General features: G+C 39.9%; 3 protein-coding genes across 5 annotated transcripts; 1 reads left to right on the top strand and 2 right to left on the bottom strand.

Moving 5' to 3' along the window:
• Positions 1–1,092: 1,092 nt before the first annotated feature.
• On the bottom strand, positions 1,093–7,737 carry LOC116328727 (aldo-keto reductase family 1 member B1-like). Of its 2 annotated transcripts, none has more exons than XM_039601245.1 (10): positions 7,685–7,737; positions 3,549–3,716; positions 3,002–3,118; positions 2,783–2,860; positions 2,554–2,676; positions 2,332–2,438; positions 2,137–2,218; positions 1,667–1,750; positions 1,320–1,402; positions 1,093–1,204 (listed from the first exon to the last, which is right to left on the bottom strand). In XM_039601245.1, the coding sequence occupies exons 2-10, from the start codon at positions 3,597–3,599 to the stop codon at positions 1,162–1,164; spliced, it is 768 nt and encodes a 255-aa protein (XP_039457179.1). In that variant the 5' UTR covers positions 3,600–3,716; positions 7,685–7,737; the 3' UTR covers positions 1,093–1,161. The 2 variants fall into 2 exon arrangements, with proteins under 2 accessions (XP_039457179.1, XP_031606447.1); XM_031750587.2 differs by lacking the exon at positions 7,685–7,737 and adding an exon at positions 4,543–4,662.
• A 2,643-nt stretch (positions 7,738–10,380) lies between these two features.
• LOC116328728 (dnaJ homolog subfamily B member 9) lies at positions 10,381–12,927 on the bottom strand. The gene is made up of 3 exons (XM_031750588.2): positions 12,807–12,927; positions 12,281–12,522; positions 10,381–11,993 (listed from the first exon to the last, which is right to left on the bottom strand). The coding sequence occupies exons 2-3, from the start codon at positions 12,495–12,497 to the stop codon at positions 11,515–11,517; spliced, it is 696 nt and encodes a 231-aa protein (XP_031606448.1). The 5' UTR covers positions 12,498–12,522; positions 12,807–12,927; the 3' UTR covers positions 10,381–11,514.
• A 127-nt stretch (positions 12,928–13,054) lies between these two features.
• Positions 13,055–15,200, top strand: LOC116328739 (THAP domain-containing protein 5). 2 transcript variants are annotated; one of them, XM_039601244.1, is made up of 4 exons: positions 13,055–13,175; positions 13,531–13,664; positions 13,875–14,061; positions 14,417–15,200. In XM_039601244.1, exons 1-4 carry the CDS (start codon positions 13,173–13,175, stop codon positions 15,149–15,151), a joined length of 1,059 nt encoding a protein of 352 aa, XP_039457178.1. In that variant the 5' UTR covers positions 13,055–13,172; the 3' UTR covers positions 15,152–15,200. The 2 variants fall into 2 exon arrangements, with proteins under 2 accessions (XP_039457178.1, XP_031606462.1); XM_031750602.2 differs by lacking the exon at positions 13,055–13,175 and having other exon boundaries at positions 13,424–13,664.
• Positions 15,201–15,529: the final 329 nt, after the last annotated feature.

The raw sequence follows: 15,529 nt of genomic DNA on the forward strand, positions 1-15,529 counted from the left end.
CATTAACAATAAACTGGACTGGGCTAAAAACACCACAGCACTTTACAGAAAGGGCCAGAGTCGTCTCTATTTTTTGAGGCGACTGAGGTCCTTCAACATCTGCCAGAAAATGCTCAGGATCTTCTATGAGTCTGTTGTGGCCAGTGCGATCCGCGCTAACTCGCTAATGGAGATTTGCCGTGTTAATGCGGTTATGGAGTTAACGTCATTTTAACGAGATTGACGCTGACAGCACTGGTATATATATATAGATAGATATATATATATATATATATATATATATATATATATATATATATATATATATATAAAAAACACCAACACGCCCCTGCGGGCGGTTTTATCCTTCAAGCTCGGGTCCTCTACCAGAGGCCTGGGAGCTTGAGGGTCCTGCAGTATCTTAGCTGTTCCCAGGACTGCGCTCTTCTGGACAGAGATCTCCGATGTTGTTCCCGGGATCTGCTGGAGCCACTCGCCTAGCTTGGGAGTCACCGCACCTAGTGCTCCGATTACCACGGGGACCACAGTTACCTTCACCCTCCACATCCTCTCGAGCTCTTCTCTGAGCCCTTGGTATTTCTCCAGCTTCTCGTGTTCCTTCTTCCTGATATTGCTGTCATTCGGAACCGCTACATCGATCACTACAGCCGTCTTCTTCTGTTTGTCTACCACCACTATGTCCGGTTGGTTAGCCACCACCATTTTGTCCGTCTGTATCTGGAAGTCCCACAGGATCTTAGCTCGGTCATTGGAAGTCCCACAGGATCTTAGCTCGGTCAATAATTTATAATATATATATATATATATATATATATCCCTCCATCTATATATCTATCTATATCTCCATCTATCCATCAACATGGTGCAATTACAATTGTAAATTAGTTCTGGCAGAAGTGATTTGACATTTTCAGTGAAATGCCTCTCTTATTCCAAAACCCTCACTGTGGCTCAAAAAGCAGCCGAACTCACATTCATCCAATGCAAACACAAATTGCTAACAGGATGCAAAAAAGCCACACAAGTTGCATTGTTCATTTTATTGATTTTTTTTTATTTTTTAAATTCTGCATGAAACATGCAAGCAAGAGTTTAAAAATGTAAATTTTAGATTAGAGGTTGAAAAACCGATATAAACAAGGCATGGTGAACCATATTAAGTTAGTATTCTGCATTAAGGGGAAAGTCTTTGTGTTTTGAAGCCCTGCAAAGAGAAGACAATAGCCATTACTTGATAGCACAGTTTATTTTAGAATTATGCCACCCCTTTATTTTTTTTGTATCCCCTTTACCCTTAATCTTCCTTCATTTTTACTCACCACTGTAATGGGAAGCCTCTCCAGTCCTTATTCAAGCTGAGGATGTCCTTCATGTCATCTTTGCTCAATTTGAAGTCAAACAGCTGAAAAAGACAGAACCGCAAAATAACTTATAACCTGCGACAAACTATATGAGCTGCTCTATGGAACCCAACAAGTATCATGAAAATCCAAATGAAAACATAGAAAAATAAAATTTTTGCATAATTTCATGACCTAAATTCCCCCAATAATGCAGATTTCTACACAAGTAAATCTACATATGATAATTGCTCAGTGTGAATACACTATATTAGCTAAAAAGACTAAAAACTAAATCTGCTCATGAATATTTATGATTACTGTACCTGGAAGTTCTCCTTGACGCGATGGGGTGTTACTGACTTTGGAATGACAACCACATTTCTTTCGATGTGGAACCTAATCAGAACCTGGGGAAATGGTTCAAACGAGCAATGGTCATTCAGTTCAGTATTATTTAAATTTCCCATGATTCAAAAAATTTTTTAATAAGCCTTCTAATCCACCGCATGACAGTATGGATTTTTTTTTTTTTTCTTGCTGACGTCAGTAATTTAACTTTTGAAATGTAGCATTGCATAACTGTAAGCACACAGTTTTAGGTTTTCCACTGGAGACAACGTGCACCCAATAACTAAAATATTCAATATTAGTTTAATACTGCATCTCTTTGTTCTCTGGTTGTGCTGCACACTCGTGATCCTACTGTCTGATATCTGACCTTTTACCCAACATGAGATGTCTCATTTAGAAGATTCAAATTTCAAAATTCCTGACTTGTGTAATTCCTCAGTACCTGTGCTGGAGTTTTCTTGTACTTTTGAGCAATGGCCTTGATCTTAGGTTCCTCCAGCAGCGAGGGTTCATCAGATGAAGCCCTTTTAGTAGAAGAGGACAGAAAAATAATGTGACACTGTTAATATCCTCGAGAAGTAAAGCTGATTATACTCCTACATGAGCTTTGTTTACAATAGATTGTACATCCTCTTACCAGGGTCTGTCAGGGGAGCCCAGAGGACTGTATGCTGTCACTGTGATGCCTTTTGAGTGGCAGTAGTTGATCATCTTCTCTTGGGTCAGATATGGGTGGCACTCAATCTAAGAAAACGACCACATTTCGGGGACTTTATTTTACTTTTATTTTCATTTCATTTTTTAACAGTGCATGCCTCCGGAATTCAAAATAAATAAAAAATAATTTTGCAAAATCTACCTGGTGGTTGTCAGGCTTGTGCTTGAGGCCAGGCTTGTTAAGTATGGCTTCAATCTGGTCTTTGTTGAAGTTAGAAATGCCGATAGCTTTGACCAAACCAGCATCCACCAGCTTTTCCATTGCCTTCAAGATAAATCATAAACTGGTTTTAGCACAGCATATTTTAACTTGGTTGTCAGCAAATCCACGGGATTATCACTGTGTCAGTGCAATAAGTCATTTATATTACCTCCCAAGTGTCCAAGAAGTTGCTGTTGTCAGAAATAACCTGCCCATTCTCATCCACAGGAAAAAGATCATCTCCTGGCTGCAGTGGCCAAAAGATGTGTTCAAGACAGTATTAAATTTAGACTGCATAGGTCAGTCTGATAATAAACACTATTATATCATCACAGAGATTTTAGAGAAAGTTAACTGTATTGTAAGGACTGGACAGAAGTTTCCAGACCTTGGTCCCCATTGGGAAATGCATGAGGTAAAGATCCAGGTAGTCCAGCTTCAGGTCCTTGAGAGTCTTCTCACAAGCTGTCCTCACCAGAGATGGAAGGTGAAAGGTGCACCATAACTAGGAAAAGTAAACAGGAGTTGTATAAACAAGCCTCTGTCTCATTTCCCCCAACCCTGTAAGCATGTTATAGTATGACCGTTGTACCCTCATTAATTCCTTATGCAACTAACAACGTAACTACTATAAAGGTACTGCTGCTTAGCTGCTCCTTCATTTCCAGAGTGGTTACTTTTGATTCAGCTTAGATACCCTTCCTGACACAACCCTTCCACTGACCCTTGGAACCAGCACTAGGAATTCACTAGCTTGTGTCTTTATCCCATCTCAGCTGGGGATCTTTCATGTGAAAGCCACATAAAGCCACATGATAGAGTAAATACAATGGGAAATTGGTCTAAATCCCATAACTGCCTTGGAAGAAATCTGAGGCAACCTGAGATAATAAAATGGTTTATACTCATTTTTATTAGCTGTCTCTGAAGCTCACCTTGCTCACAACGAATAGGTCTTCCCTCTTTACCACTCCTTGATCAATCATTGCATGGATTCCAGCTCCAACTTCTTCTTCATTCTGATACACATAAGCGCCATCTATGTGTCTGTAGCCACAACTTATGGCGACTTTCACGGCCTCAGTCACTTTTCCTGGTTCTGACTGCACAGGTAAGATGATAGAAAAACATGGAATGAATAAAGCAAGTGTGGAAGCGGTTTTCTTTTGCGTCTTCACTACTTATCACTAATTGATAATGGGTTCATCGATATGAATGTAATACACATATTGGCAACACCAGTATAACTACTACAGCTATTTTGCACTGGTCATTAAGTTCAGTAAGCGATAAAATGTTAATGTTTAGCCTCCTGGAGCAGATTACACCAGCATCGCTATCCACGTAGGAGCTATTTTTGGGTTGATACCTTATGTTGCCGCTAGAGGTCTTTAGTTTCTGTATGGTAGGTTTATGTAATTGAGGTAGACGCACGTAATCGGCGTGGCTCTTGTGGTCCTCCATACAAGTGTGTTGTTAATCTTAAGAAGGCAAACAGTTTGTGACCACTGCGCTGTTATGTTAAAATGATGTTGGAATAAAGACCAAAAAGGGAAAGATAAGTACTGCTGGAGTTATTGGACTGTTTAATTAATTCATGCATACCAGTGACATCGCGTCACCCTCGTTAACAAACACCTCAGTGGCTTCAAACGTAGGCTTAGCCTCTACAATCCAGTTTATTGTACTTTAGTTGCACTATGTAAATAACAGGTTACTTTGCTTTCTTTTGTAGTCAGACTCTATCAGCAAGATAGGGAATTTGTTATATAAAAAAAATTAAATATAAATAGTACAGATAACATAGACGAGTGAAATCAGTGAAAAATAATGAGAGTAGCGGAAATATTCTTTGAAAAATAGGGTGAGCATGGACAGATTAGCAGTCTCCCACAGAGCTGGTGTAAAAGAAAACATTATAAGACTTACCCTCCAGGTGCCCAGACCCACTATTGGCATCTTTGCTCCATTGTTAAGTGTAACTGCAGGTATCATTTTGATAGCTTTGAAGTAACGTTCTCAACCTAGTCGGAACACTCACTGTTTGAGTGTGCTGACTCAGTACTACTATATACTCTCTAGGAGGAGACCGTCTCTTACATAATATCAGTGAAATAGGAGGGCTTTCAATGGGCCCTGCTTGCCTTGCACACATGGTGCAGAAATATTCTGTTAAGTGTATGTAAAAAAAATTTAACGGATAGTTCTATAATTTGCACAATTTGGATAATGTGGAAAATTTGAAAGTAATGTCTTTATTCAGTCTGAGCACAATTCTGAAAAGCTGCAAACAAAATTACTGTGTTATTGAAACTGACAATTGACTGCATCTCACTTTAAATTAGCAACCTCTTATATGTGTATACATAAATCTGCAGACAAATAAAGTAAAATGAAAGTTAAACAGGAAATTTTTCACCTAAAAATTAATTGACACTTAGCTTTGATACCTCTTACAAAGATGCAGAAATAGATGACTCCTCTAAAGTTTACAAAAATATGCAATGGCCAAACATGTCTGTGACATCAATTAGTGTAAAGTTACTATAATGTTCACAACCATATACAGTGCTGTAAACTGGTCAGAATCGAGGCAGTAAGCAATCTCAGTCGTTTCAAGAGTTTACAGGAAAGTGAAAAGTTAATATACAGCCATCACAGGAACACAGAAAGTATTGTAGATAAGATTATGGAAGTTGATAAAATTTGTATTAGCACAGCTTGTGTTTTAAGGTCAGACTGAATGAATCAATCCCCCCTCAAAAATAATCTCTGAACACAGGACGTGGAGGAGGAGAGACAGCAACCTTCCACTCAAGCTTAGAGCCAAGTTTAAGTGTCATGTTAATTAAAAAGCTTCAGTGGAAGATTGCTGCAGGGCTTATTCAGCAACCCAAGTTTAGGCAAGCCTTTCACAATCTATGCTCCCAAGAACAAAAATCTGTCAGAACTCACCTACCATAAACTAGTGAGAAACAGACACAAAAGAAAAATTGTTCTTTTTCTGAGTCGGGTTTACAGCAGTAGGATAGTGAAGCAACTTTTTGTTGGCTAATGGCCTGTTCTGTCAAGGTGAAGACGTTGTAAATATAAGTGCGTTTATTGAGATGTTGGTGCATGTTAGCTTCACAAGGCAAAAGATAACATGTGATTCAGCACTCTGTTCTCAGAACAAAATGCTGAATCATGCAGTGAATATTACTTCAGAAACACACTGAAAACTACAGCTGCAGCTTCAATGAAATGTTAAACGTGACATGTCAAAATGGGAATATCTCTAAATGCAGATGTTCTCACAAAGATCACAATGTTAATGATAAAAACTTTGTTTTGTTTTTTGGGGCATTTTAACCCCTTTTCCCTGCTCGTTAGCCAACCTTGCTAAAATAGATACACAGTCTTCATCTTTGTCAGGAACAGTTCTTATGCGTGCTTGAATACAAACTTCAGTCTAACTTTTTTTAAAAATTCTAATTATACTCAGCTTGAATCTGAAGAAAGAAAGGAAATATACCTATTTTCTGTTGCCTACATTGTAGAGGATGACTTTGCCTCAGGAAAATTAACAGGAAAATGTGTACAGTAAAGTGGGATTCAACAAGTGGGGGAACCCTAAAATTGGCTGTATTCGCTGAGTGAAGAAAAAAATCATAACTCACAATAATTTCTATTGAGACCTTCAGCAGACTTTCAGACTAGTGTACAGGCTGTGATCAGCTGACCTGCTGCTCTTTGTGGATTTACACAACTTAATTAAACCAGATGTCAGTAGATGTTTCATGAGTTGTCATGGCTGATTCCATCCTCTACACTGACAACACACTATTTCTGCTGTCTTTTTTCTAGATGGTATAAAGGTGGTATGAAGGTGGAATTCAGTCAGTGAATCTAAGCATCATCAGCTAAAGTTCATATGAATCTCTGCTACACTTGATGTAACCTAACTCTGATCATGAACCACAGTCACCGGAGGGCACCAGTCACACACTGTTCTGTACTTTAAAACCATCACAGTACAGCAAACTAACCTATTTATCCTGCACTAACCTGCTTATTTCCATACAGCTTTTAAATAGCAGTTAGTCTACCTCGATTTGTTTTGCAGCACATTTCACAATATGAAAAAGCATAAAAGTCACTCCCTTTATGTTTGCTCCTCTTCAGTAAGTACCGCAACTTATAGACACCTGCTGTCATACTGGTGTTGTGGCAAAAAAATAAAAAATAAAGGATATCTTCCCACTTTTAACCCTGACTTTGGTGATCCAAAGTATTTTGCATACCAAAATAATATGTATTTAATGTGAGGTGGCTTCATGCCCAACTAGCAGAGCCTGCCCTACAATTAAACCAAACCAGTTACCTAATTTGTAGCACAGTGTTATATGTGTGTTGTCGTAAAAGATAAGATAAGAAATGCTTTCTTGGAGATAAATAAATCTGCAGTGTCATGCTAGCTCTGTGACGCTGCAGATTTGCAAGACCATGGCGTGCTGGATCTCTAACCTTATTCAAGTTTATGAAAAATATGATGGCCACCAGGATTACTTGTTAACCACTGTTTATTACTTATTAGCCAACCTTACCACCACAGAGCTCTCTGCTAATACACATGCTCACTTCATTTTTTTCAAATGGAGACGTTAAGGGCATTGCTATGCAGTGTTGGGAAGGTTACTTTTAAAATGTATTCCACTACAGAATACTGAATACATGCCCCAAAATGTATTCTGTAACGTATTCCGTTACGTTACTCAATGAGAGTAACGTATTCTGAATACTTTGGAATACTTAATATATTATCATGCTGTTTACAACTACATGAATGTCCTATTGCTGTGATTTATTACTGTTACTGAAGGTACCTAGTACGAAACGTAGTAAAGGGACCTCTGGCTAATACGTCCGGTTCCCTGTCGGGCTGGTAGCGAAAACTAGCTTTACTTTGTTGTCTGGGTCAACTTTGCTTGCGGAGACAGAGAGAGGCGTTGAAAGGCTTCTCCAACGGAACTTATTTTTCCGGAGGAAAACACGAACACAGTGTACAGTTGAGTCTTAATAGCTTGCTTACAAATGGGCTCCTCAGGCACTCTTCTTGGCTGCAGTGGTTATTATTATATTTACATGCTTCCAGCTCCCGTTTTTGCTCCGTGACAGCTCGGACTTTTCCTTTCTCTCCCTCCCTCGCTCACAGACACATAACGGGTATGGCAGTCCATTCTCCCTGCAGCACGGACTACACTGACCATCAGGCTAAATGCTTTAGAGCTATGCCTGTAGCATTCTGCCTTTTAGCTTAGCACAACAACAACAACAAAAAAGCGCTCTCTCACCCAGGAAACACGCAGAGAGAGAGCGCGTCACCCTGTAACCATGGCAACCGTAACGCTGCCGCCTGGAACAACAGAATGTAGCTGTCAAACAAACCCAAATAATCCTGACCCGCGACAATATGAAACAGGAAAGTACCGCCGTGTATTCCATTTATTTCAACAAAGTAACTGTATTCTGAATACCACCTTTTTAAACGGTAACTGTAACGGAATACAGTTACTCATATTTTGTATTCTGAATACGTAACGGCGGTACATGTATTCCGTTACTCCCCAACACTGTTGCTATGCCACAGTCTTTTTTTCTTCTACTTTCTCTCTTGTTGTTTTTAATATTTTATTTCATCATCTTGTGGTTGGATCTCATGAGCATTCAGTTTTAATGCTTTAACCCTCCTGCTATGTTTGTTTCTCAGGTACAGCAATTAAGTAAGTTCAGCACAATTTTAGGCATGCAAACACCTTTTCATAGCTTTTGCTTTGTACTTGAGAAAAACCCACTAAATGACATAGAGAAATTGTAGGAAAATGGTTTGCCATTTCATGAAATGAAATAATTATCTGTTATTTATTGCTGTGCTGGATAAACAGTGGGTAAAAACATGTAATTAAGCCAACTTTAGATTTCAAGATTGAAAGATAAAAGAGGGAGGGGATTTAAGGAGAGGAGATGCAGTTAGAGTCATAAGTATTTTGACAACAGCAGATTTTTTGAAAATATAGTCTCTCAGTGGATTATGAGAGAAATTCAAACTTTGACTTTATTTAAAAGTGTTTAATAAAAGTATTGTATTGAGTGTATAGGTGTTACAGATACCCCTCTGTGAATCGCTGCCTTATCGTGGTGGAGGGGTTTGTGTGTCCCAGGGGCTATGCTGTCAGGGAGATTTTGCCCCCTGGTAGGGTCTCCCATGGAAAATTAGAACTGGGTGAGGGACCAGACAAAGAGTGTTTCAAAAGACCCCTATGCGTATACAATCAAGGGAACAGTTCACCCTGGGGCCCCGCCCAAGAGCCAGGCCCGGGGAAGGTGCCTGAGGGTGAGCATCTGGTGGCTGGGCCGTAGTCCATGGGGCCTGGCTGGGCACAGCCTGAAAAAGGGACATGCGTCCATCCTCCTGTGGGCCCACCACTTGCAGGAGGCGCCGTAGGGGTCAGCTGCAATGTACAGGTGTGGAGGGTACTCCACCTGGGAACTCTGTTGTCCTACTGGGAGACTACAGTGCTCGTGTGGGCAACGACAGTGAGACCTGGAGGGGTGTGAATGAGAGGAACAGCCTTCTGAATCTGAACCCAAGTGGCGTTTTGTTGTTGGATTGCTGTGCAAACCACAGTTTGTCCATAATGAACATCATGTTCGAACATAAGGCTGTCCATAAGTGCACGTGGCACCAGGACACCCTAGGCCGCAGGTCGATAATCAATTTTGTAATCGTATCACCAGACCTGCAGCCATATGTTCTGGACACCTGGGTAAAGAGAGGGGCTGACATGGGACAAAAACCATTAAGAATGCTACTCTAATAATACATTATGTAGACCTCTTATAATACTTCTTGTCTTTTCAAAGCTTTTAGAAAAAAAAGCATTTCTATGAGCATGTAGATTTTATAAAGCCATTTAAATCAACTGTATGAAATATGAATCTTCTTGTAATGCATTAAAGCCCGAATTTTAATAAAAAGCATTACCTTGGTTTCTAACCCACTGTGTTGTTATTTTTTGTCAAGGTTACCTCTGTGGCACCTGACAATCCAAAGAATGTTGCAGATTGCGCTCAAAACACTTTTCCTGCCTTAAGAAAGTATGACCTCTACTGGAAGTACACAAGAATTGCAGCTTATCAGGGAAAACGCTGGCAAAAGTGAAAGTGGGTTACTTGTGTATTTTGATAACTGGGTGACCCAAATAAGTAAAATTAGGAGGGGGGTTATGATGCATGCATTTAAACCCTTAAAAAGAGCGTGAAAAATTGTCTTTCAGTCAAATCAACTATTAATTCTCAAATAAGAATCATCTAATGTGCAGTTGTGTTGTGTTATGCAAATATCCTTGAGTGGATCTCGCACTTACTGTACAAAACTGCTACAGTATGTTTATCTGAGACTGCATAACAGCATGTAAGACTACAGTCTCATTTAAGTGATAACAGTGTGCAGAAGCCAGTGCAGCAACCTGCACTTTGCAACATGTGTGGCTTCACACATGAAGCAGCTTCTCCTTTTAGTTGCATCTCATCTCATGAGACCACATGACATCAAACTTATTCTACATTTGCATTGGTGTGTGCTTCACATGCAAATATAATTCATATTTTATAATCAGAACACAATCAAACAATAAAGCACATTAATAACAAAGACCAATTACACAAGTGCATTACTGCCTCCCTCCTTTCCCAATTCAGTTAAACACACAAGCACAAACTTTCCTCTAATATATATTTTTTTATTCATTCTCCAAACATTTTCCAACCAATTGATATTCAAGACACTCACACATACACACGCATTCAAAGTGCAGACATTAGACAATGACATTTACACAGCACTGTCTATAGAAGATAGGCAACATGAAGAGCAAAGGTGCTAAATATTGCACATTATGATCAGTTTAAGGAATCTTAACTTGTCAGACCACTCAGTTTGACTGGCAGATGAGCTTGGGCAGTTTTTGTGATAGCTGGTCCAAATGAAAAAACAAACAAACAAACAAACAAAAAGAAAATAACAGCCGAGCAATCACGCATGCACACACCTCCGCCGACTTTGCCTGTGGCCAAGTCTGCCAGTTTTTGTCATAGGACTGATGTTAATTTCCAACCCTGACTGAGTAAAAGGTAGATGCAACTCTGTTGGAAGAGGAAAAAAAACAAAACAACAACAACCAAAAAAAAAAAAAAAACCTAAACGAGGTAACAGTTGATAATGGCCAAACCGTACACATTCCAGGTGAAATGTAGTGCATCCACAAATGCAAAGTTGGAAGAATTGATTGTTAATTCTGAATGGTGAATGGATCTTTTCACCAAATTAAAGAAACCAAATGTGCAAAACTTGCAAATCTTGGTTTTGGAGAAGAAAAAGGTTTCTATTGATGAGAGTAAAATAAAATATGGCCTAAATAGCTGCAGAGTTATTGTTTCACATTTTCACAAATGTGAATTCTAACGCATCGAATTGCTTCACTGCTCAAGAGAAAAGTACTCTTTTTTTTAACTAAGCATAGGCCATGCCTGAGAATCACAGATTGTACCATCACAAAACACAAGTAAACATAATGAACCTGGAAAGCAAGGTGATAGGGAGGTATCTGACTGATCTTAAGACTTATTACTATGCTATAATAATAATGTGAATGAGTTATTGCTTGGAAGCAGCCATTTATCAGGCTAGCTTAGATATTTGTTCATACAGGAAATTACATACAATTACAAAAAGCCACACAAAACCACTCTGTTTCATCAAGTGATAAATTAGCTTTCAATTTCAAAAACCACAAAGAAACCCCCCCCAGAGGTGTCTCCAGCAGGTGGATGCTATCGACAGCACCCACTATCCAGCCTGTCTTAGGAGCAGTCAGTGAAGGTGGTCACCATGTTCCCCCTACGCTGCGTCACTGTCCTGCAGTGTTGCTTCCCTGAGCCCTGAAATCTGTTCTCAGTCCTGGAGCTGTGCGTGTGAAAGGAAAACATCTTCTCCAAGTCCTCAAACATATCATCAAATAGTCCTCCGCCAAAGCTGTCCTGCTGAAACTGCCTCCTGTGCCCATTCATGGCCTCTCGATGAGCCTGGAAGTGGCTGTCAAAGTGTCTCTTGTGGTGGGAATTAGAGTGGGAGTGAAAGTGGTGTTGGTGTTGGTGTTGTTGTTGTTGATGTTGACCAAAAGAGTCAAAGTCTTTGAAAAGGTCATCAAAGTTGAAGTTGAATGACTTGAAGTGCTGGTTAAAGTCGTAGTCTCCTCCTCTCTGGCCCTCCCCTGATGAAGCACTATGTCCAAATTGGTCATACTCTTGCCTCTTCTTACCATCCGATAAGGTTTCATATGCTGGAGGACACAAATACATATATAAGCTTAAATGCATTAGGAAATGGTTTACAAAAAGCACAGAATGGGGCTTGTAACCCTTTAGCCGTTACCATAGTGTGCAATTACGTCAACAAAAACAAGGAAAGGTGTGACTGCTGGGGCAGATCCTCCCCTTTAAGTCCACTCTAACATCAAAATCCTTAAAAACAAACTTTTAAATGGAAACTACTTTGCTTTTAGGTCTCTAGAACAACTGTATGACGACTCTTTCCCAACAATACAGACTGACATAATGTGTAACTTACCCTCTGCTATTTCTCTGAACTTGGCTTCGGCGTCTGGGTCCTTGTTTCGGTCAGGATGGTATTTCAGGGCCAGCTTGTGGAAGGCCTTCTTGATCTGCCGCTCGGTAGCATCTCTCGGCACCCCCAGTATGTCGTAGTAGTCCCTTTTGGCCAGAATGAACTCTGAGATGAGCAGAATATGGACTGCTAGCAGCAACGTCGACTGCGCTGTGGCCATACTGGCGGTTTAGACACCTTTCCGTCTGTGAGAACAGCATTTAGACCACTGTGTTAAAAACGTTTCACACAATTCTGAAACATGGGAAGCCTTAAAAAGTGTAAAATTGTTACCGTTTTGTCAAATAATACAAGCAGTTATTAACTTTCGAGCTAGTCTGAAGATAGAAGGCGTCGCAAACAAGAAAAATGACAACTTTTACTGGAAAGGGGGAGAAACTAGTTTGACCCTTTAAAAGCTCGTAAATTATACCCTATAAAGAGCCGCCGGTGGTAGCTAAGTTAAAGCGTCTTGAAACTGAGAGCTTACCTGTATACAAGGTAACAAACAGCCCGGGGACACTGGTGTTAATCGCCGGAGGTTCCAGCTCAGCTGATGTGAAACGAAAGCTAACAGTTGTTGACTAGCTGCATTCCTGAGCCGTAACACCACGACTCGCAACGCCATTGGTGGGTTTCCGAACACAGTGATTCAGACCGTTGTGATTGGTGGAAAATGTGCGCACGTGGAAGATTTAAGGCCAGGGCGGAACGTTGTTGATAGGTAACGCAAGAAAATAATCTGCTAATCTTTTCCGCCTTTGCTTTTCTATTCACTTTTGACGTAATCGATTTAGCAGAATTAGAATACTTTAATAATCCGAGGGTTGGGGAAAAACGGAAGCACTGAAAGTCAATGGTAAACTAAAATGAAAGATTTCAAAGATTAAAACTTTGATTTTACTTTAAAGACAAATGCCGTAAGACCTATACAGGTTTTGCCATCGGTAAATTTTTTATTTAGCGCCTGCGTTACTATTTTGTATGTTTTTATTTAATACAAATAATGAAAATAATAATTTTATTTTAAAAAGTTATATCCTCATAGGGAATCTTAATTTCAATGCAAATATTTCTAATAAGTGATGACGTGAAAGAGCCAGTAAAAAAGAAAAGAAATGCTGTACACGTCACTTCCGTTACGATGGCTACAAGCCGGATATAATCATCTACGAGCTGGTTTGTGTTGTTTTTTTTGTTTTTTTTAATTGTAGCCTAAAACTGGTCTCGCCGAGGTGTTTTCATGTAGCCTGACTACAGATATGCCACGCTACTGCGCTGTGAGAGTTTGCAGAAACCGTGGGGGGACTGCATCAAGACAAGACAACAAGAGAATCAGCTTCTACCCGTATGTTTTTGTTGTTTTAGTTAATCTGTAAGAAAGTGTTGCTTCGCTTAATTGGTGAAAGATGTCACTTGCAGGAGGAGTAAAAAGGATGTCACCTAAGTATATCATAGCGCTTGCTTGTAATGACACGAGGGTAGACTGTTGGGCTGATCCAAATCACACTCCAGTGCTTAGAGTTAAAGCTCTCTATTATCGGTCTGTCTCTCAAAGGTTTCCTTTGCAAGACAAGTCCAGGCTTCAGAAATGGGTAAGCAACATGAAGAGGGAGCAGTGGACCCCGAGTCGACATCAGTATCTGTGCAGTGAGCACTTTACAGCGGATTGCTTCGATATTCGATGGGGAATCCGGTACCTGAAGAATACAGCCATCCCCACCATTTTTCCTTCTAGTGAAGATGTATGTATCTTGCAGCATTTAGTAAACATCAAGCTCAGAATACAATTTTAGCTTCTTAATAACTTCTTAAACTTTGAGTATAAAGCGTGGTCCTATGGAGTTAAGCTTGTATTTATATATATTTTTATATATTAGTACTCTGTTATAACAGTGACTACAAGGAAAAGAGGTAGTGAAGGCAGGTGAGTTTAAATACCTGGGGTCAACCAATATAGCAAGAGACAGGGTACAAGAGTGGCAATGAAGAGAGTGCAGGCAAGGATTTAAGCAGCTTCTTACCACACGTTTTTTGTGCCAAGGCTTGTTGATTTTCTGTTAATTCCCATTATTGAAGACCTTTTATCTTTTATTCCAGGACGTTGAGAAGCAAACAACAAACCTGAAAAGAAGTCTCAAGGCTAAAACCAGCATTTCACTGGGTGATCCAGAGCTTGCAACATTCGACTCTCCTGCCAGTAAAAAAAGGCCACTCATTTTGAGCAAAACAGGCAGAAAGTCCCAGTCAGCAGTGATAAACAATATTTCTGGGGAGCGCACAGAGATGGTATTTGAACCTGCGGTGTTGGACTCTCATTTAGAACGTTCTGAGATACAGACTGCTGCTTGTGAGAAACCACTTGATGGTGAAACGGCAGCACAGTCTCCAAGCGGGGAACTCTGTTCTGAAGAGCAGGCCGAGTCAGCTGTGACTGTGTTGTGCTGTGAGCCAGGTTCATTCTCTGATGCAGGGACAAACATTGATGGAGATGCATTCCAGGCAGTGCTGGGTCAGGCTTTTAGCTTTGTCCCCATGGAACTGGTCAAGGACAAAACCACAGGCTGTTTTTTAGCAGAGAGCGGACCCACTGATGAAGAGAAGGTTTCTGTTTTTGAGCATTCGTACTGCAGACCGGATACTGACAAAGATGAGCTCTGGAGGAAGATCTTGAGTTTGCACGCAAAGATCTTAGAACTGGATCGCAGGGAGGAGAGCACGGTGGCTAAGATCCGTGCCCTGGAGAACGAGATAGCCCTCCTGAAGAGGGATGGTGCTGTTTTTAAAGAGAAGCAGAAAGTTTTAGAAGAGTGTATATCATCTGTGCTGGTCTGAATTTTTACAAGATGGAACGAGATGTTAATATATTCTTACAGTAAATTTGCTTTTGTAGACATGTTGCAAATGCTTTCATACAAACCTTGCACAAAGCACACCAGAAGACACTGCGCTTCAGTCACATGTCTGCTGGATTCCTTAATGCTGACCTGAATTTATGTGTACACACATAATAAAGTCAGACCAGCCTTAGACCATGCATATCCTCAAAGGATGAAGCTGTGGCTGTTTTAGACAATTTAAACACAATTTTTAACAAAATAATATAGCAAATATATTTAAAAAAAGAAATGACAATAATAACAATGTAATATATATTCATGTATTCATTTACAGTTTTAAAAATGTATAAAACTATAACACAGAAATAAGTGT

Source organism: Oreochromis aureus, linkage group 17 (genome assembly GCF_013358895.1).
Source record: "Oreochromis aureus strain Israel breed Guangdong linkage group 17, ZZ_aureus, whole genome shotgun sequence".
Taxonomy (NCBI): Eukaryota; Metazoa; Chordata; class Actinopteri; order Cichliformes; family Cichlidae; genus Oreochromis; species Oreochromis aureus.

Coding starts and splice junctions, on each gene's coding strand:
- LOC116328727 (XM_031750587.2), bottom strand. CDS start 4,608: ATGATACCTGCAGTTACACTTAACAATGGAGCAAAGATGCCAATAGTG. Junction 3,119..3,548: donor ACCTATTCGTTGTGAGCAAG/GTGAGCTTCAGA, acceptor TACTTTTCCTAG/TTATGGTGCACCTTTCACCT. Junction 2,677..2,782: donor ACTTCTTGGACACTTGGGAG/GTAATATAAATG, acceptor TTTATCTTGAAG/GCAATGGAAAAGCTGGTGGA.
- LOC116328728 (XM_031750588.2), bottom strand. CDS start 12,497: ATGGCCACAGCGCAGTCGACGTTGCTGCTAGCAGTCCATATTCTGCTC. Junction 11,994..12,280: donor GTTCAGAGAAATAGCAGAGG/GTAAGTTACACA, acceptor TGTGTCCTCCAG/CATATGAAACCTTATCGGAT.
- LOC116328739 (XM_039601244.1), top strand. Junction 13,665..13,874: donor AAGAGAATCAGCTTCTACCC/GTATGTTTTTGT, acceptor TGTCTCTCAAAG/GTTTCCTTTGCAAGACAAGT. Junction 14,062..14,416: donor TTTTTCCTTCTAGTGAAGAT/GTATGTATCTTG, acceptor CTTTTATTCCAG/GACGTTGAGAAGCAAACAAC.